The sequence below is a fragment of the Panthera tigris genome, chromosome B4 (assembly GCF_018350195.1).
Source record: "Panthera tigris isolate Pti1 chromosome B4, P.tigris_Pti1_mat1.1, whole genome shotgun sequence".
In the NCBI taxonomy this organism is placed as follows: domain Eukaryota; kingdom Metazoa; phylum Chordata; class Mammalia; order Carnivora; family Felidae; genus Panthera; species Panthera tigris.
Genome location: NC_056666.1, coordinates 136207583 through 136228664, shown reverse-complemented (window position 1 = coordinate 136228664; position 21082 = coordinate 136207583). Strand labels below are relative to the sequence as shown.

Sequence of the window (21082 nt, the reverse complement as noted above, 5' to 3'; positions counted from 1 at the left end):
CACCCCGTCGCACTTGAGAACGGCCCGCAGACCCCAGGGCCCAGGCCAGACCCCCACGGTTTCTGTTGTAACTGCGGGGGGCGGGGGCTGTCCCGGCATCCTTCCTAGCGCCTCCCCTCCCCGCGGTGTCCCGGATTCGTATCTCACCAGCCCTGCCCCAGCCAAGTCTCCTCCTCTCTTTCCTCGACCCTTCGGCCGTCCATCCGGGCCCCCCGTTTCCACCCCACCCTCCGCAGCCCGTTCTCTCCGCCTAGACTGAGACTGGCGTCCCCCGAACACCCTCCGTCACTTGCACCATCAGATCCAAGAACCTCCACCGGGGCTACAGGGCCTGGCGAACTTCAGGCTTGGCGACTCTCTCACCGGACCCCTTAGACCCCTCCTGTCCCCCTCACTCAACTCCTGCTACACTGGCCTCCCTGAAGACCCTGCCCCAGGGCCTTTGCACGGGCCGCTCCTCCCTCTGTACTGCCCTGCCCCCATTCTTTACCTGACTGCCCTGCTCCCCTCATCGAGGCCTCTGCTCCGACGCCATGGCTTCCAAGAGCCTCTCTCCTGCAAAGCAGAAATGACCACTCCTGTCACGTCGACCCCCTACCCGTCCCAGCCGTGTTCCCCTGCGTCGTGCTTGCGGCGGACTGAACCGTGTTCCCTGCAAATTCATACGTCGGAGCCCTAACACCCAATGTGACTATTTGGAGGTGAGGCTTCGAGGAGGTGAGTAGGTTTACCAGAGGTCGTGCGGGCGGGCTCCTCATCTCATAGGATTGGGGGCCTTCGAAGAAGAAGGAGAGTCAAGGAAGGTGGGGAGGCGGCCAATGCCACCCTGGGGACTGAACTTGCTGGCACTTTGACCTCCAGCTTCCCAGCCTCCACCGGGAGCTGAGAAAGGGGAGCCCTGTGTGCACGCCCCGGGTGTGGCGTTGTGTTACGGCGGCCTGAGCTCAGACGCACTCGGCACTCGGCGCCTGTCCCCGTACCTGCTTCCACGGTGATTGTTTCTTACCCCAGAAGTACGCCCTGTGGAGCCACAGACTCGCTTCTCTCGTGCGTGACCGACCGTAGGCCCGGCCCCCGGGACAGGGCCTGGCTCAGCTCGTAGGCACCGGACGTGTATATGGTTGGGGATCAAAAGTCAGCCAGTCGGTCGGTCAAGTGTGTGGCTATCAGGCCTGTCTGTGAGTGCCAGGAGGCATCGGGGTGCCGTGACCGGCAGCTTCATAGAAGGCGGCTTTGGGCCAGGCCGTGAACCCTGCGCACAGCCCCCTCCTTCCCGGCCGAGGAGCTGGAACGGAGAGGGGCCGAGGATCCTCAGGGAGCAAGGGGTGACGGGAATGCGCAGGACCCATCCCAGGACGGCAGGGAGGCCAGCGCTGGGGTCGGGGGGTCGGCGGGGACCAAGCAGGGAGGGTCAGGAAGGAGGACTGCAGGGCGGCCGGAGCGCGCCCGGTGGCCAGGAAGGGTCCCTGTCTGCTGTGCTGTATACGGGGAGGTCACGGATGCCACGGAGACAGCTCCCCTCCCCCCCCACCGGGGAACTTCATCAACCTGCCTGGGGCCTCACAACAGAAAGCCTCCCCCGGTTCCACTCTTGCTAAATTGGTTGATGCTGAGACATTATTCATTTGCTAGTCAGACGGCCAAGTCCCTGGCCTTGAACTGTTGCCCTCGGCAAGGCCAGATCTGAACGCAAGGTGCATATTGCAGAGCTCTGCTTATTTTCTTCTCTTCCCTGGAAACTCTTTTTAGGAGGAAGGTGTGGGGCCCCCATGGGTTCCTGGAGCACAGGCCAGTGGCCCACACAACCCCTCTGCCCTGCCCACTGGATCTGAGACAAGGTGAGCAGGTTCCGGAACCTCTGAGGAGGAATCCATCCGTCCCGTGCCTCTGGCGTTGCGTCCATCCTCGCTGGCCATTCCTGGCGTCACCCCGGGCTCTGCCTCATCTGTACACGGGCTGCTCCCCACACGCGCCTACATGTCCCTCTCTCGGAAGGACTCCAGTCTTTGGTCACACCCGAATCCAGGATGCCCTCCCTTAACATGGTCACGCCTGCAAAGACCCTACTTTCAAATAAGGTCACGTGCACAGGACCCCGGGGTGACGTTAGGACTCGACCGTATCTGTTTGGGGGACTTAGCTCCACCCACTACGGGCACCAAGCGCGGGGGACCTTGCTTTAAAGGCATAATTCTCCCAACAGCCCCCGGAGGCAAGTACCGTTATCGCCCCCACTGGGCAGTGAGGGAAACTGAGGGCCCTCAGGTGGGGGCTCTGAAGCCCGTGCACTGACCACTCAGGTAGACCTGGGATGGTGGACGGAAAGCCCTTGCCTTACAGTCGCCTTGCTGCGTCGCGTTTCCTATGACCCGACGTCAGGAAGCCTCAGTTGGCCAGTGGATTAATTTGGACATACTGACTCTTCTCTTTTTGATGCTAATATTTTGCTCACCTGAATTAGATTCTGATTTTGAAAGCCGGGGATGATTAAGTTTTAAAATGTTGTGCCCAAGGGGCGCCTGGGTGGCACAGTCGGTTGAGCGTCCGACTTCAGCTCAGGTCATGATCTCATGGTCCGTGAGTTCGAGCCCCGCGTCGGGCTCTGTGCTGACAGCTCAGAGCCTGGAGCCCGTTTCGGATTCTGTGTCTCCCTCTCTCTCTCTGCCCCTCCCCTGCTTGTGCTCTCTCTCTCTCAAATAAATAAACGTTTAAGAAAATTACAAAAAATAAAAATAAAATGTCATATCTGGAAACTCAGCCTTTGCTTTCATCCAGAGATGCCCTGATGAAGGGTCATGGTCCTGCCTCAGTGGACACGTCCCCTTTGCATAAGAAAGGGCAAGAGAGCCCCGGTTCGATAGCCCTCGGTGGCTCTTCCTGGCTGTGCACATGAACTTCCAGGCAGACATGCATGGTTCAGGCAGAGGGGACCCTCGACATTCAAAACTATGGAGGACAGTCCTCTGCAGTGCGTCCTCACGGGCACTGTACCCTTGCCCTGGGACGCACGAGAATGGCGAGGACCCAGGGCTGCGGATGCCTCCTCCACGGCCCAAGTCGGCTGCTTCTTGAGCTGGTCAAGGCCAATCCCGCAGCCCCTGGGATTCAGTGGACGTGGGGGAGGTTGGCGGGGAAGTTAAGGACGCTGAGGTGAGGAGCTGTTTAGCACATTTCCATCTTCGTCCCACCTCTGGTTCTGGACCCAGCCTCCTACCTCCGTGAGCCAGCGTGGGCAGAGGCCACAGCCTTCATATTCACAAATAAGGAAGCGTCTGTAAGATTCTGCCACTTGAATCTTTGGCAGTGTGTGAGTTTCAACTTGGAAATTTAATGACAAACCACAACTTTATGCAGCCGTCCAATTTTTTTTTAATTTTTTAAAAATGTTTATTTTTGAGACAGAGAGAGACAGAGCATGAATGAGGGAGGGTCAGAGAGAGAGGGAGACACAGAATCGGAAGCAGGCTCCAGGCTCCGAGCCATCAGCCCGGAGCCCGACACGGGGCTCGAACTCATGGACCACGAGATTGTGACCTGAGCTGAAGTTGGACGCTTAACCGACTGAGCCACCCAGACGCCCCAACAGCCGTCCAATTTTTAATGCATTTATTTAGCACGGAGTTGACTCCCTATTTGGAACACAGAAGCACACAAATAAACACACACACACACACCTGCAAGTGTGTACAATGAAGCCTGGCCAGCAGTTAGCTGGACGAAACACCCCCATTTGGTGATCGCCTGCCCTGATGCAGGCCCTGGGCTGGGGACTGGCATTAAGGCGGTGGCCGGGGGCGGGGGGTGGATATGAACAACACCCCTGCCCCTCTGCTCGCCCCATACGCCCTACGGTTTACCTGTGTTGCAGGCTTGTGTCTAAACAGCTGCCACCTTAGCCTGGTAGAATCATCCTAGGGTCCGGGGTGACCTTTTTGGGGTCTTTTTTGCAATTTTAGGGGATACACTATACCAGGAGCTAACCAAGGTAAGGGAATATCCTCGGGAAAGCAATTGTGTGGAAATTCCCCCCTGACCTCAGTCAGGCACGTATTCAGAACTTCCAAATTCACATGTTTTCTCACAGACTTACCTTTCTCGTTCCTCCCTGATTTACAAACCTTCAATCATCTTCTAAATCCCCCCCCCGCCAAATGAGTAATTATTGCAAGGAACACTAGTTCATGGCACCTCTGATTGCTTTTTTTTTTTTTTTTAATGTTTACTTATTTTTGAGGGAGAGACACAGAGAGAGCTGGGGAGGGCCAGAGAGAGAGGGAGACACAGAATCGGAAGCAGGCTCCAGGCTCCGAGCTGTCAGCACAGAGCCCGACGCGGGGCTCGAACCCGCGAACCGTGAGATCATGACCTGAGCCAAAGTCGGACGCTTAACCCACGGAGCCACCCAGGCGCCCCCTCTCGTTGTTTTAATAAAGGTCTTCATTTCATTGTTATAAATGTTATTAATTACTTGTAACTCCTTAATTACTAGTCTCCCTGGTGACTGCCACGTGGCCGTTGAAAGATTTTTACCTGTGTCCTCCCCAGAGAGTGACAAAACGGAGCCGGATGCCTGTATTTCAGTCTCCCAGCCTGTGGTGTCCATTGGCCACTGGCCGTGTTTGCTGGGCGTCCTTTGCAAGCCCAGTAGGCTGCAGTGTAGAGGGTAGTGCACCTGCTTGGACCTGAGTCAGCTTCCCTTGGAAACAATTACCTACCAGCCACGCTTCCTTGGACGGCCGGCTCCGCGTAATGTCGGCCTCAGTTCCCACATCTACACAACGGGGTTAACACCACCTACCTCCTAGGGTCTTGGCGAGGATGATTAAAGAAGCCACGAAAGCCCTTGCCATAAGGCCCGGAATTTAAATATGTCCACACTCAGTAAACTCTCCTGTTATTTTTATTATAACTCACAAGGTCTACTGTGGAACCAAGGTCTACATGATGGGCGCTCTTTCCGTTTGGAATCTGCAGGCCCAGACGTGAAGCAGGGAGGCGGGGGTGAGCGAAACAGGAAGCAGGACGCCGTTCCGTTCTGCTGTTTTGGCATTCGGCTAACTAAAACGGGGAGAGAGTAAAAGAGCTTTTTTTTTTTTTTGAAAAGTCCTTGAACGTTTTCAATGAACTATGGGAAAAAATATGCTGACCGTGTGCATGAATTATTGAACTCGACTTCCTGTGCCTGCAAACACAGGCCACTGAGGAAGAGCAAGCAGGGTCTGAGGACAATGGAGCACCGGGGTTGCAGACCGCCGTGTCCCGTTGTCACGACCTGAGGGAGACTCTGACGCCCAACCTGCTGGCGGGAAAGGGGCGTGAAATCTAACGGGGGCCTGGCCCGGGGGAGGCCTGATGGGAAGCATCGGGCCCAGCCTCAGTGCTCCCCCATGGAAGGAGGCTTAGGACTTTGATCACAGCGGCTCGGAGACAGAGGTGGGACCCCACAAATAAACTCAGGCTAAGGAAGGAAGGAAAGGGAGCGTGTCCGCGTCCTGGGGTTCCACGGCGGGCGGCTTTAAGCAACAGAGGGTCTGGAGTCCGAAATCAGGGTGTTAGCAGGGGCTGTCTTCTCTGAAGGCTCCAGGGTGGAATCTGTCCCATGATTCTGGGGCTGTTGGCTGTCCCTTCTGTTCTCTGTGTCTGTCACCACGTGGGATTCTCCTCTCTGGATGTGTCTCTGTCCCATTTGCTCAATCGTGGAACTCCTGGCCCCCGCCTGGCTTCCTACCCACGCAGGGGACAGAATCAAGGCGGAGCTCAAGCAGGGTCTGTCCCAAGAGGCCCCGGGTAGGGCCACCAACCTTTGCATTCAATTACTGCTCTGCTCCTGGACTCAAACGTTACCGGGTTGCAAGTGTTTTTTAAAGAAACCTAAGCTGTTTGAGATGATACTGCCCTGTCGTCGGGTGGGCCTGCCATGTTCTGTGAATCTTGACAGACCAGGGCCACCTGGCCCGCTCTTGGGAGATGCCCACTGCCCACACAGGGCACAGCCAAGCGAGTGAGCTCGGCTTGGCCGTGGTGAAGGGGCCACCACCTCTCTCCTGGGCCACATCTGAGCCATGGTTGTAACCTGTAGGACCCTTTTTAATAATTCATTTTAAAATAATAATAATAATAATAATAGTAAGGGAGCATCTGGGTGACTCAGTTGGTTGAGCGTCTGACACTTAAAAAAATTTTTATTTTAAAGACAGAGAGAGAAAGAGAGAGAGAGAGAGTGCCAAGAGAGAGAATCTCAAGCAGGCTCCACGCTGATGCGGGCTCGATCCCATGAACCACGAGATCATGACTGAGCTGAAATCAAGAGTTGGACGCTCAACCGACTCAGCCACCCAGGCGCCCCGAGAGTCTGACTCTTGATTATGGCTCATGTCATGATCCCGGGGTCGTGGGATCGAGCTCCACACCGGGATCCGCACTGAGCGTGGAACCTGCTTGGGATTCTCGCTTTCCCCCTCTGCCTCTTCCCCTCACCTGTGCTCTCTCTCTCTAAAAAGAAAATATAATAATAGTGATAACAATAATAGGACACGAGTCACCAGACTGGGGCCCACCCTACTCTAGAACGGCCTCGTCTTAACTTGATCACATCTGCAAAGACCAGCCAGGTCACATTCTGGGGGTCTGGGAAGGATGCGAATTTTGTGAGGACGTAGTCTAACCCCACGTGGGGAGGCAAAAGACCACAGACCTCACTTCCCCCTGCCTGCCTACCCCTGCACTAGAACTTGGCCCTTTCTGGGTCGCAACACGTCCCCCAGACAAGCGCGCTGAGGGCGGGGCCTCAGCGCCCCAACCTCATCATCTCTCCAACCTCCCCTCTCCCACCCCCCCGAGCCCGCTGCAGTCACACAGGCCAGAACCCAGACGCTGCCCGGACCCCCGCCTCTCCCCTGCTCTGCCTCCTCGCCTGCCCACCCGTGTCACCTTCACCCAGCCCACCCGGTGGGTCCCACTCCTTCATCCTGTCGTAGATAGTGTCCTGCTCCAGTCACGGGGGGCGGGGACCACCACCCCTCCATCTGGGACAGCCGATGACCGGCAGGTCCTTGCCGCAAACCTTCACGGCGCCCCTCTTCTTGGCCTGTGATGTCGGGTCCTCCGCCAGGTGGCTGCCTCCCAGGTGTGCTTTGGGGTCCAGCTGAGCCCAGGACGCGCCGGCCCGTGTTGCCAAGAGCGAGGCGCTCCATTGACTCATTGTATGTTCCCGCCGGCTCGTAGCGTGCGCTCTGAGACCCACTACTGAACGGGTAGGCCCAACTGTGCAGGAGTAGAAATAGACACTCGGAGCAAAGAGCTGGCTGTACGTCATTCAGCCAGGGGGACAGCCAGGCTTCAGAATCGCCTGACCTCAGCCGCCTGGGCCGGCCCACTCCTGTTACCTCTCAGAAAAGGCAAGTGCAGGGCCCTAGGGGGACACTGTCGGCCCCCAGTGTCAGCCCCCATTGGCAGCGCCCCGAGAGGCCAAGGTCCAGGGCAGATTCGGGTCAGCACATCAGGGACAACTGAGTCACCGTGCTTGTCCCTTGGCGCTCTGGACCAGACCTGCAGCTGCCTGCCCCGCATCGCCCCCCGACGTCCTAGCCATCAGCGCCCCCCTGGGCTGCAGCCCTCCCACACCTGCCTCTCGGCCTGCCCACCCAGCCTGTGACGGGCAACCTCACTGCCCACTTGGCCTCGCGGGTCAGACAGGCAGGAACGTTTTGGAGCCTCTCGTCCCCGTGCTCACGTCCACTCAGCCTCCACCCCAGCTCCTCGCGACACCTGCCTCTCCCGCCTGTGCCCCCCAAACAGAGCCAGGTCCAGACGGCCCCCACCCCCGCCCCCGGGTCTGAATTCGCAGACAGTGATGCAGTCAGAGCACTTAGCCACCTCCCCGTCACCTGCCGACTGTCCTAACTGCTTCTAGGAGGCGTTGGCTGCCGCCTCCATTTCTGGCTTATCGCTAATGCTCTCTGGCTGGGCAGATACTGCCCCGCCCTGCCTCACCCCTCCCAGCCTCCCGCCTTCCTTCTGCGCATCCTGAGGCTTCTACTGTGATCGTCCGTCTGCAACTCTCCAGCCTCGGGAGCGGGTGCGATGAGAATGTCCCCCCGGGAGCGGCCCTTGATCCGTGAGGGGCACAGAGTTGGGGGAGAACCACCCCAGGTCTCTCCTCTTTTTTTTTTTTTTTAATTTTTTTTTTTTAACGTTTATTTATTTTTGAGACAGAGAGAGACAGAGCATGAACGGGGGAGGGTCACAGAGAGAGGGAGACACAGAATCTGAAACAGGCTCCAGGCTCTGAGCCGTCAGCCCAGAGCCCGACGCGGGGCTCGAACCCACGGACCGTGAGATCATGACCTGAGCCAAAGTCGGACGCTTAACTGACCGAGCCACCTAGGCGCCCCTCCAGGTCTCTCCTCTTGAGTGGGACGACTCACAGGTGAGGTCCACGTAGCCTCCCTGACGGAGCTCCTTGGCCCAGCAAGGTCACGTGCTCCTTAACGCACTCTGCCCGGGCTTCCTTCCTCTCTCCAGGCCACTTCCTGCTCCCACTGGCGCTTCCTGGGACCACCCGCCAGCTAAACTCCTCTCTCCAGTCCCACTCAGGCCAGCTTCTGGCTTAGATCCAAGTGAAGCCATGGCCTCGAGCCTCACTCAGTACACCTGTGCCCAAACCCACCCGCGCACTCGCGTCTCTGCATCTAGACCCTCCGCGGCATCCACTGACTAGGTGATTTGCACGTAGCCTGACTGCCTTGAGCCTCAGTTTCCCCATGAAGAGTGGAGGCGACGGCAAAGACCCCACCTCCTCCCCAGGGTGTAGCAGGGGCAGGGGAATGATGGCGTGTGAAGCCTACCGGTGAGAAAGGGGACTCCCTCCTGGGTGCTTTCCAGCCCCCATTCGGCTCGCCAGCAGCTATTTAGGGCCCACCCGTGGGGTGGTGGACGGGAACCTGTTATCCCATCAGACTAGGAGCCTCTAGAAAGATCCCATCTCGGGGCGCCTGGGTGGCTCCGTCGGTTAAGCGTCCGGCTTCGGCTCAGGTCACGATCTCGCGGTTCGTGGGTTCGAGCCCCGCGTCGGGCTCTGTGCAGACCGCTCAGAGCCCGGAGCCTGTTTCTGATTCAGTGTCTCCCTCTCTCTCTGCCCCTCCCCCACTCATACTCTATCTGTCTCTCTCAAAAATAAACATTAAAAAAAATCAGTTAAAAAAGAAAGGAAGAGAGATCCCATCTCCCCATAGCCTCCAGGACGAGGCCCAAAACACAATAGGATCCCCACATGATGCCGTGGAACGAAATCCCATTTTTCCTCCCTCTGTGCCCCATCAATTACTCCCCCAGATGCACTTTGGCTCTGTCCATGGAGAGAAGAACCAGGCTCGGGGGCAGACCATGAAAAATAACTTTCACTATTACTCCGCAGAGAGGTCCCAGGGTCAGAATCGCTGCTTGGCCAGAAGCCTGGAAACAAAAACATCACCCAGCGTGAGAAAGAAAATCAGAGAAGCAATTCCACTGTCGTGGCGTCTCGAGTCTTCCAGGGATAAAGGTGACGGGGAAAGAGGCCTTAGCTCAGTGCGTCCCCGGGGCATTTCACTCCTCCCCGTAAAGGGCATCCTACATATGTGTGCAACACGTTGGCTCACCCTCAAGAAAGAATTGAACCTCTGACTTGGAATCTATGATGTGGGTGTAGACGTCCTAATTAGGAAGCTTCTGCTAATAATGGAAGCTTCAGGACAGACACATTTTAGGTGGCTCCAACGCTCGGATCCCGTGAGGCCTCTCACTTGTCTCTGTGGCTCCTGTACTGGGGCTCCGGGCGGTCAGGGCTGCAGCTGGGAAGTCCCTGTCCTTCCCTGGCCATTTTCTCTCTTTGATGTTCACATCAAGCACTTTTTCCAGGCGGAACCTGAACCCCCAGAGGCGAAGCCAGGAGCCAATGGCTTCTGACTCCAAGGAGGCCCACGTACGTGGGGGGCCCTGGGTCGTGACTTCGTGTGGTGGGCCTTGATTCTCTCCCCTGTAAACGGGTATGATGTTAGCACTTCCCAGGGCTACTACGGGATCGCCCGAAGCGTGTGTACGTATTCAGTCAAGGCCGCCGCGCTCTCGAACGTTCTCCGCAAATGCTAATTCCAGTCTCCTCCCCTGCCCGGCCGCCACCTTGCCAATTCTGACCCTCTCTCAGCCCAGTCCACGTCTCTGTTCCCCCTTTCAGGGCTGACGGATGGAGGGACGGAGGTGTTCAGTGGGGCGGGGGCAGAGGAACGGAACTACAGATCCGCGGGACCACACAGGACCGATAGTTGGCGGTGCCGTCCTGTGTATGCAGAATTCTGTCTCGGTGGTAGATCTTGTGTTCAGCGCCCTTCTCACCACAAAAGAAACAAGTCCATTTTTAAAAAGTTTTAAGTGGAAGAGTCCACCGGAAACGGCTGGAAAGAACGGATGAGTTCATGGCCTTGACTATGGCGATGGTCTCATGGAGGCACACTTGCCTCGAGCTCAGCATGTTGTACGCTGAGTATCCACAGCTTTCTGTTTGTCAGTCATCCCTCGGTGGTTTTTCTGGATTTTGAACTCTGCCTTTGGAAACTGGGCCGTTGCCTGCAGGGGAGGGAAGAAAATGTATTGGGGGATAGAAAAACAACTCCCCAAGTGGCTTCTTGGCCCCTGACCCCAGGATGGAGAGCCAGCTGGAAGGGGAGGTGGCCAGAGGCGGTGGAGACGTCCTCCTCGGTTTGGGATCAAACCGTCCTGAGTTTGAATCCTGCCCCTCGCCCACACCGGCCGAGATCTAAGACAACTATTTAGCTTTGCTGGGCTTCCTTTTCTGACAGCGAGCAATTATTTCTGCCTTTTCGGGGCGGCGGGTGGGGGGAGGCAGGGCACAATATTGACGCGCGTGATGATGCGGCGAAGTGGTCCAGTTAGCCTGGGGTAGGCGCAGTGATGGGGGGCTCATCCGTGCTGGCTCCCTGCCTCGTCTTTTCCCGCTACGAACGCCCGGGGAGCCTCAGCCTTGGGTCAGACCCTCAGAACCTTCCGCATCCTGTAAAGGGGAGCTCTCCTGCCCTGTGGGCATTCCCTCAGTTTCCAGAGCCATCCTGTTCATGTTTGAAGGGATGTGGGATTGCAGGAACAAGCTGGTCTCCAGTCACGTGATCCATAATACGGAGGGCTTCTCTCTCGTCTTTAGCTGACTGAGCACTAGGTATGTAGTTTAGAAATGCCCTGTGGCACGATATGTGTTTTGAGACTTCTCGGAATATCTGTGTTTGAAACCAGAATGTCAAGTTGTAAGGGCGCCCGGCTGGCTCAGTCGGTAGAGCATGTGACTCTTGATCTCGGGGTTGTGGGTTCAAGCCCCCTGTTGGGTGTAGAGATAACTTAAAAATACCATCTTTCAGGGGCACCCGGGTGGCTCGGTCGTCTGAGCTTCCGACTTCGGCTCAGGTCATGATCTCGCAGGTCATGAGTTCGAGCCCGAGGTCACGAGGCTGTTAAGGGGTGGACCCAAGTCTCAAACCCAGATATTCAAGCTCCAATCCAGGCCAATTCGATCGCAATGCAGGTGAAGAGAAATGTGGATGCTGGAATGGACCGCAGACACGGCTCATTTCTGTGGCTATTATGAATAGTCCACCTTTCCAGAAATGGAATGTATTTCTCTTAGCATTCATCCATTCATTCGTTCATTCCCTCCTCACTCACCTTCTGATCCGTTAGGCACCTACTTGGCTCTAGGCACACACTGTGCCTTCCTTCAACATACTTACACCATGTTCTACTCACAGGCCAGACTCGCTCTGAGCTGTCAGCACAGAGCCCGACGCGGGGCTCGAACTCACAGACCGTGAGATCATGACCTGAGCTGAAGTCGGATGCTCAACCGACTGAGCCACCCAGGAGCCCCTAAAGAGGATTTTTAAAAGGTAGGTTAGAAGGGGAGCGCCTGGGTGGCTCAGTCGGTTAAGCATCGGACTCCTGATTTCAGCTCAGGTCATAATCTTACGATTTGTGAGTTTGAGCCCTTGATCGGGCTCTGCGCGGACAATGTGGGGCCTGCTTGGGATTCTGTCTGTCCCTCTCTCTCTGCTCCTCTCATGCTCTCTCTAAAACTAAATTAACTATTAAAAAAAATTTTTTTAAGGTAGGTTATGAGGGAAAGGGCATCCCACATGGGGGGGTGCAGCACGGGCAAGGGGAGGGCGGTCCGGGGTGCAGGACGTCGTCAGGGAAAAGCGCGTCCACAGCGGCAGCACAGAACTCTGCACATTTACTGACAAGAACTTCAGCTTTGGCTTTCTGCACATAACCAACGCCCTCGTCGTCAGAGAGCACCCCAACCCTGAGCCTTGGTTGCTGGCTCAGGACTTAGGCAGCTACGGAAACAGCAGAGGGCCAAGCAGATGATTATTGCTGTGCCGCGAATTAATTACCAGAAACTTGCAGACAGCCCTTCGAAGTCTCCGCAGCAGAAAGCACCCTCCTCTAGCCAGCATCTGCCCGAGCGCGCGGGTCACGGACAACCTGAGAGTCCTCTCTGTTGATTTAATTACATACACGGCCAATGAAATTATTATGAATTTTTAACCAAAAAGCCAGTGACATTTACAGAGATTACAGTAGGAATGCTCTCACGCGCCGTCTCTCCCTGGCTCTCTGGACACCGGTCCCCTGGGCAGCCCACTTTACCAGGCTGATGTGCAGCCCAGCAAAAGCACTAGGGAGAGAGGATGCCATCTCGAGCTGGGCCAAACCCACAGAGGAAGGAGTGAGAGCCTCTTCAGGGTAGCCGGAGTCAGCCCTTTTGTTTTGCATTTGGTGAACGGTGCCTCCCTGATTGGTGCTACACCAAATGGGTCATGACCACTTAGAACGTGTGAATTAACCAGCGATCCGTCACTGAGGTCTTCCTAAAGGCTGGCTGCTGGGGTCAGAGAGGAGAGGCCCCTGGTGTCTGAGGGCCCAAGGGAAAAACGCGTAAGTCACGTGTGGCAAAAGCCCTAACGGAGGCCAGAGCAACACTGGGGTCCTGACCTGAAAAAAAAAAAATTCTGGCAACTTCTGACATGAGAAGAGCTCGTGGCCCGGTGGCATATGTTGAAAGGGCCATTTGTTGATCGTGTGTGCCTGGGTATTTTTTGTGCCAGGCAGGAACAGGAAGTTATGATGATTTATCGGCTTAAGCCTCTACTTCGAAAGACAATTGCCATTTCTCCCCAGCATTTTTCAAACATACCAGGATGCTACCAACAGGGCACAAAGCGCTCCGACGTTAATTGATGAGGGTTGGTAACTCGACCATGGTAATATCGACTCCGAGACGTTAACCGCCTGGCCGTGGGCTGGGAGTTTTGGAATATGACCTCGGCAGCTGTACTTATAACTGTTTTATGTGACATTGACCGGACGTGTTTACGATTTTTAACAACAGCCTTAAAAAGTCCAGTGACATCTGTTGAGAGTTTAATTGTGAGTGTAAAAAAAAAAAAAAAAATCATTAAAGGCACAGTCAAGAGATCAATGTCCTTACTGTTTAAACAACACGGTGGCCATCAGGCGGTGGGGGAATCTGGCGACAGGACTAACTGAATCTCCCAAGTAGAAGCGTCAGTATGCGGGGGGACAGGAAGGGACGGCAGACAATTTAAATAAAGTAGGAGACGGAGGCTGACGGAGGCAGGGAAGAGGGAGCACGGGGAAAGAGGGAGCACCGCGAGCCAGAGGAAAAAAGAAATGAAAAAAAAAAAAAAGAAAAAAGAAAAAATGGACATTCTTTCCCCCCCCCCCCCCCACCGGAGAGTATCTACAAGCCCGGCCCTGGGCTGGGCGGCCCGGGGTCCTCACGTCTGGCTGCGCGCGCGGGCGGAGACGGGGAGGGGCGTCCGGCCCGAACGGTCCCGGGGCTGGCGGCCCCAAGCCGCGGGCCGGCGAGTTTGCGCCCCTCCGCGCCGCCACTTTTGTTCTCCGCTCGGGGTGCGGGGCCGCGGCGGGGCCGCAGTGCGCACGCGCGGGCGGGGCGGGGGCGGGGCGGGGCGGGCGGCGGGCTCCGGCGCCGCCCCCCGCCGCCCCGGCCCGCTCCATCCGGGCACTGCCGAATTAGCATCGCGCCGAGGCACAACTTTGCCGAGGCCCAGCGAGATCCAGGCGCGCGCCGGAGGAAATATAGTCCCTGCCGGCCGGCGGCGGCGGGGCGGGCGCGCGCGGGGCTGCGCGGGGCTGCGCGGGGCTGCGCGGGGCGCCCGGCGCCTGGGGGCCATGCGCCGGCCAGCGCGGGCGGCCCGGGGACCCGGCGCAACTTGCCGGGCAGCCTGAGGAGTTGGAGCGGCCGCGGGCTCGGTGCCGCGGCGCCCGGCCGCCTTTCTTCCCCCCTCGCCAGACCCCCCCCTCCCTCCCGTTCGGCCTTGGGGGAGGGGGCTCGTGTCCCCCCCCCCTCCCCACCCGGTCCCCGGAGGCCCGGTCCGCCCCGCCCGCTCCCGCCCCCGCGGAGTCGCGCAACTTCCCGGGAGCCGGGGCCAAAGTGAGCGCAAAGTGCTGCCCAACTTGCCGGGATGGAGCTGCAGAGCCGGCCCGAGGCGCTCGCCGTGGAACTCGCGCGCCACCAGGTAGGCGGCCGGGGCCCCGGGTCGGGAGTGCGGGGCTTCAGGGACCCGAGCCCGGCGTCTTCTCCCGCGTCGCAGGGTCTGTGCGGCCGGAGGTACGCGGAAAGGGCTCCTCCTCAAGCCTGCTCCCGGGTGGGGGACTTGGTACCTGCACGGCCCCCGCCGACCCCCGGGCTCCTCCTCCTCCCTTCGTCTCTTGCAGTCTTGCACACTTTGGGGGGGGGGGGCTGGAGCCCGTGGGACCTGAGCCCCCGCGTCTTCTCTTCCTCCGCGCGGGGTCTGCAGGACGGAGGGGGCCAGGAGGGGGCCCCTTCGTGAGCCTGCCCGGGCTGTTTGTGTGAGAGTGCGGGCCGGCCCCCGCCCGACCCCCACTCGCGTGCAACCCCGCGCAGTTTGCAAAAGTAGTTTTGGCGATTGTTGCTCGGGCTGGCGGCGGCGTGGCGGCCGGAGCCCGAGCGGTATTGCGGCGTGCGCGTGTGTGTGTTGGGGAGATTAGGACGCGACTTGAATATTTATGAGCTTTGCTCGACACGGACTCGCCGTGTTTACTTGGCTCTTTGTTCCTCCCCCCTCCCCCGGCACACACTCACACTCACTCGCACACGCACCCCTGCCTGCAAACTTGCACGGCTCGGGGCGCGCCGCCGGGTGGCCGCGGCCCCCGCCCCGCCCCGCGAGCTGCCCCGATGAGGCGGCAGCCACAGGTAAGCGGCCCCGCGCGGCACTGCCCGGCCGCCGCGCGTGCGGGACGCGCGGCCCGGGGAACTTGGGGCGCGCTTTGCACGGCCGGGCGGGGGTTGCGGCCCGCGGGGCCCCGGGGCGCCCTCGGCCCCCCCGGGGCGCCCGGCCTGAGCCCGCTCCTCCGTGTTTCCGCAGAACGGCGACCTCAAGAAGCAGCTCCACGAAAGGCAGCCGCGGATCGCCGCGCTCAGCGACAAACAAGTAAGCGAGCTGGTGGCTGCGCCCCCCAACTCCGCCCGAGGTGGGGAGGAGGGGTCGCCCGGCACTTTGGCAGCCCCCTAAAAAAGTGCCGGCCTCGGCGCCGCACGCTCAGACTCCCAGAGGAGTCTGTCTGCAGCCCTCAAAGTTACCCGCCCCCCCCCCCTTTTCTGGAAAGAAAGAGCCGGGTTCCTGGAGGCCGAGGGGGGCGAGCCAGCCGGGCTCCGGCAGTGGCCGAAAGAGACGAGCTGCACTCAAAAGGCGGCGAGCAGCCCGGCGTCCATTTTGAGTTGGTGGACATGTTTTTGGAATGTGGCAGTTTCTCCCGGCTCGGTGTCCCCCACCCCACGCCGGTGTGAGGGTAGGGGTGGCGGGGGGCCGTATTTGGGACCCGGACGCCAAACTACTTGGAAGCAGCTTCTGGATTCCATTGCGAACCTTATTTAAAGAACCTTTCTCCGGGCTCCCCCCCCCGCCCCCTTCCTCGCCACTTCTCCAGCATCACTTTTTATTCTTGGAACCTGACGCCAGCTCCCGGGGAACAAAAGAAAGGCGCCCCCAGGACCCCCCAGTTCTGCCCCAACTTTGGTCTCGGGGCTTCAGGTGTAGATTGGGACTCCCGACAGCCGCCTCGCGCCGGGGGGAGGGGCTGGCACGGCCGCCGACCCCCCTCCCGGCCCCTCCGGGGAGGAAAAGTTGTCCATTGTGACTTAGTTGCGCTGAGCTCAGCGCTCGGGGTTTCAGCACCACGAACAGATGCCGCCGCCAGAGCGCGGCCGGCCGCGCGCCCCCGCCCCCTCCCTCCCCTCCCTCCCCTCCCTCCCTCCCTCCCTCCCCGCCGCCCGCGCCCCTCCCCCTCCGCCCCTCCCCCTGCGCGCTCCGCTCTCCGCACTCGCGCTCCCGCCCCTTCCCCCGCGCCGCCCGGAGCCGAGAACTTTGAGCCGCGCAGCCAATGGCGCTCCCGGGGCTCCGAGGCTGGCGGGGGGCGGGGGCGCCGGCGCCCCTCCCCGCGGCCCCTCCCCTCCGCGGGCCCGCCCCCGCCCCGCCGCGCCCCCTGGCCATCGATCGCGCTTCCTTCGGAATGCCGGCCGCCGCCGTCAGCACCAAACTTGGACAGCGCCGCCCCCGCCCCCGCCCCCGCCCCCGCCGCCGGTGCGGCCCCCTCCGGCCTCCCCCGGCTCGGGGCCGCAGGTCGGATGCCCCCTCCCCGGAGGGATTCTCGGTGGAGGGAGAGACGTGGACGAGATCGGCGGGGGTGGCGGCGACCGCGGAGCGGGAGAACTCGGAGGCCGGGTGCAAATTTCGAGTCTTTAAAGTTGAAAAGTGGTGGGAGGGGGCGTGCTGAAGAGGAGGGGGCCGGAGGTCGCGCAAAGAAAGATGGCTGTGCCCGCGGGTCCGCGCCCGGTCGGGGGCGCCCGGCTGGACAGGCGGGTTGGGACGAATGCATTAACCCCTTTCTGACGCTGCCGCGGCACCCCCCCTTCCAACCTTCCCCCCCCCCCCCCCCCCCCCCCCCCCCCGGCCCTGCCCGGCCGCGCGCCCGAGCGCGCGCGCCCGCCCGCCCGGCCCGCGCCCCCGTCCAGGCGTGGAAGCTTCCATTCCCGCCGGAGGGGGGTCCGGCGCGCGGCCCCGGCGAAGTCGGGGAGTTCGCGGGGGGGAGGGGCCCCGGGCCCCGGCATTACCATTTTGATTGCTTTGATGCCATTTTTGGAGGGGGAGGGGTTGGAAGACCCTTCGCTGAGCACAAAGATGTTTAATCACTGTGTAGAATCAAATCAGATACTTTATTTGTATTTTATTGTTTTAAATCCGCCACCAAATCGGGTGCCGTGTGATAGCTGAGGGTTCCTAAGCCCTGTTTTCAGTGGGTAAAACGGCAAGTTGTTGACTCTTACGCTCTGAGCGAACGATTTAAGAGAGAGCGAGAGGGAGGGAGGGAGAATCCAGGAATCCAGCGGCTTTATCGTAACAATGTCTTTATGTGTGCTTCTACATGGCAATAGTTTTACTATTTGGAGTGGCTTTTCAGAGCTTAGGTCTGATCGTTTCTTCTGTATTGTAGCAACTATGCCAGGGCTGTTTAAAATTTTATGTTGATAGTAAATGAGTAGCTATTTATTATCCGTCATGCCAGAATTTAGATGAGGCTGAGAGAAACATTCGAAAATTCTGCTTGGAGGCTCCATGCATCTCAGGGGAAGGAACTGTCCTACTCCCGGCTGCCTTTGCCTTTAAATTTGAACTCCGGGAAGGAAAGATGCTTGCGAATGGAATGTACCTCCATCTTTTTTGTGTCTGTGAGTGTGTGTCCAAAAAGAAAGAAAACAAGGAAAACTTTTGTTCTCTGGCCTTTTAAAAATGTTTCTCTTTTAAATGACTAAATATAACATCTGGTAAGCAGCCAGCGTTGGGCCTGGCCATCGGAACTTGTGTTTGGAACTGTCTGTTGTTTTTTCCTTTTCCCTTTGTGGCATTTTATATAACAAGGGCTCATAAAAGAGGGAGGGGAGGGGGCCGAGGCCGTGGTGCAGCATGCTAATAAAGCTGCCTGGTCTCTCCCAGGCTCCGAGGTGAAATCTTTCAGAAGTCACCTATGAAATGAGTTGGGTAGACTTAACATTTACTCGTCCCTCTCTCCTTGGGAGAGTTTGGTGGTGATTGGCGGCTTGGTGGGGGGTGGGGGGAAGGTCCAGGAGCAAGCTCTCGGAGGTGATTCCGGGCTGCACCCAGGATCTTAAAGAGGGGCAGCGGGGCTCTGCCTGGGAGTGGCTGAAATGTGGGAGCAGATATGAAAAAGCCAGTATTTTCAGAGTTTGTTTTTAACTCAACATGAAACTAAAGGTAGGGCTCATTTATAGATTTGCTGGGGAAGAAACTCACCGTTTCCACCTCCGGAGCTGTGTTTTCGTGCCGCTCCCTCTTGGAATGTGGGATATAAAGGTTAAGTTTCAATTAAAAGTGGGTACTTGGATGATGAACTGGATAGTAAAGCGAACGGATGACCCCATGATCCACATCTGTTAGAAATACAATAGCAGCTGAGTAACATCTTTTGGTGCCCTGCCATCAATTTCCCATTCATGCCCTTGACACTGGAATGTTTTCAGTTACGTCTAGAAACACAGACAAGTGTCTAAAGATGTTTATGGAGGACTCCTAGAAGTAAATAGGCTAGTTGTTGGTCAGAAGTAGAGATACGAGTCCCGTATAACTGTTCAGTGCGTCTCCCACCGTTGATGGACCAGGGGATAAACAGGAAACCAGTGTCTGTGTTAAAACGGAATTCATAGTTTTTTCTTTAAAAAAAAAAAAAAAAAAAAAGGAGGTGTGGGAGTCGGTCAGAGCGGAGTTTTGGGCCAGGCCGCATTCCCAGGTGTGGCCGCGCCTGGCAGCCGGGTTTTTTGAGTTCAGTGGAGGAGGGACCCCTCGTCTTCAACGAGATACGATGTTTGAAGACTCCATTAGTTGCTCTGATGGTTTTACGCCATGAATCTGCAGCACACGCAGAGAGGCACTAACATTTGTATCTAAATTGTCAAGCAACAAGCACTTCCGTGTAAATAACAGACCCGTCATAAATACTGGGTGTCTTTTCTTTCTTTCTTTCTTTTTTCTTCCCCCTTCCCTCTTTGAAGTTCTCAGCACGTTTAGATGCCACGTATCACGGGCATCTCTAGACCTGAACTTCATGAAGTTCAGCTTCACCACGGAGCGAGAAGAGCCTCCTGGGTTGACTGTAGTCCACGCCGGTGTGGCTTCGCGAGAGAGACCCCGGAGGTGAACTTGGGGCCTTTCCTGCTGCTCGATCCATCGATTTGATGGACTCTGGATTCCGAGGGGCTGTCCTTAAGTGCAGCAATAAAAATATGTCTTCTTGAAAGGTATTATGTATGTGGCGTGCACCCGGGCGCTGGATCACGTCTTCACCGTGATTCACTAGCCGCGTTGGACAGCAGAGGAATTCTGCCGTGAAAGTGTCCACTGAACAAAACTGCAGGCTGGTTACAGTCCTTTGGTAAAAGGGCGTTGTTCCGTTTTCCAAGCTTTCCTTCCAGTCTTCCCCTCTCCAGGGGGGTCAATTTCCATCTTCCTGACTTAGAGTCGAAGATGTCATGCTTCCAATAGGATCATTACTTTCTAAAGAGAGAAGTCTCGCGGAGCTCCACACTCCGTCCCCCGCGGGGAAGAACGTGGCCTCGGATGGCAGGACCCAGCCCTGGTTTCGCCCGCTACCAAGCTTCTTATCCCGCAGCACCCCGAACCTACCCGCGCCCCCCACCCCCTCACCTGAGCTCTGCTCCCTGAGTCCCCTCTTCCCCTCCCCCGACTCCCACCATCATCTGCCACTTGAGGATTGAAGCTGCCACCTCACTGCATCTCCTGTGAAAACCAAAAACCCCCAAAGCGGCTTTAGTGAGGTACATGTCACATGTCATGCAATTCACCCACTTAAAATGCACAATTAAATGGTTTTTTGTGTATTCACAGAGATGTGCGACTGTCCCCACCATCAACTTTAGAACATCTTCATCTCAGAAAGAAACCCCTGGGCTCTCGCTCCCCACCCCCACCCAGCCCTAGGCAACCGCTGATCTGCCTTCTGTCTCTCCGGGGTTGCCTGTTTTGCTTCCCTGTGAGTGGAATCATACGACCGGCTTCTTTCACTGGACATAACGTTTCAAGGCTCATCCGAGTCGTGGGAGATGTTGGTGCTTTGTTCCTTTGTGCGTCTGAACGATACTCTGTTGTACAGATAGACCATATTTTGCCCGTCCGCTCACGGGTTGACGGACGTTTGGGTTGTGTCCTCCTCTTGGCCACGTGAATAACGTATCGCGTCTCCTCTTGCCCCCTCTGGTATGTTCTGCCGGGCTCTGCTCAGGGCGGTCTCCATCTCGCTCCTGCACGTGGCGGTGCGGTCTCCGTGGTTGCTTTCCGGCGGCTTCTCTGGCACGTCGAGCACTTTCCTGCCTTTACACGGTGTTGGCCGGCGTCTGTCTCGATCTTTTCACGTCTGCTTCTGTGCTGGACTGTAAGCTCCGTGCAGGGGGGTGGCGCGGCCTGCTCTCCCTCTTCCCCTGTGCCTTGTAGGGACTGAACGCGCTCCGTTGAGTGAGTGGATGACGTTGTAACAGGACAGGCATGAGGATTAGTGGAGTCCCCTAGTGGGGAGTCCCTAGCCTGTCATAGGCGTGCAGCAAATGGTAGGTTATCCTGTGTCTGAAGTGAGTGGGCTCGGCACTGACTAAGACCCGCGGCCCCTACCCTTGGAAACCTCACAAAAGAGTAAGGCGGAGATAACCACGTTTCGAGAAGATCCCAGCAAAGTTCTGGGAAAGTCATGCTGTCTGGCCTGGAGATGGAGGACAGCTTCCTGGAGAGGAGGTTGGGGGACAGGTAGGTAGGTCCTCGAGGACGCCTAGGGTCGTGGACAGGAGATGCTGGTGCGAGCCCGCTAAGGGATAATGGCCTAAAGAAACCTGCAGGTGCTGTGACCCTTCTGGCAGTAAAGCCTTGAGCAAGAAAGAGACATCAGAGAA

General features: G+C 57.8%; 1 protein-coding gene across 2 annotated transcripts in view; it reads left to right on the top strand.

Annotated features, from left to right (window-relative positions):
* The first annotated feature begins 14501 nt into the window (after positions 1–14501).
* PHF21B (PHD finger protein 21B) overlaps positions 14502–21082 on the top strand; it is a 91555-nt gene continuing 84974 nt past the window's right edge. Inside the window, exons 1-2 of one of the 2 annotated variants that reach the window (XM_042993511.1) lie at positions 14502–14606; positions 15480–15545. In XM_042993511.1, the coding sequence (XP_042849445.1) occupies positions 14553–14606; positions 15480–15545 (120 nt within the window). In that variant the 5' untranslated portion in view covers positions 14502–14552. Of the gene's footprint in view, positions 14607–15233; positions 15308–15479; positions 15546–21082 lie in introns of those variants that run through there. The other variant, XM_042993512.1, reaches the window with a different exon arrangement.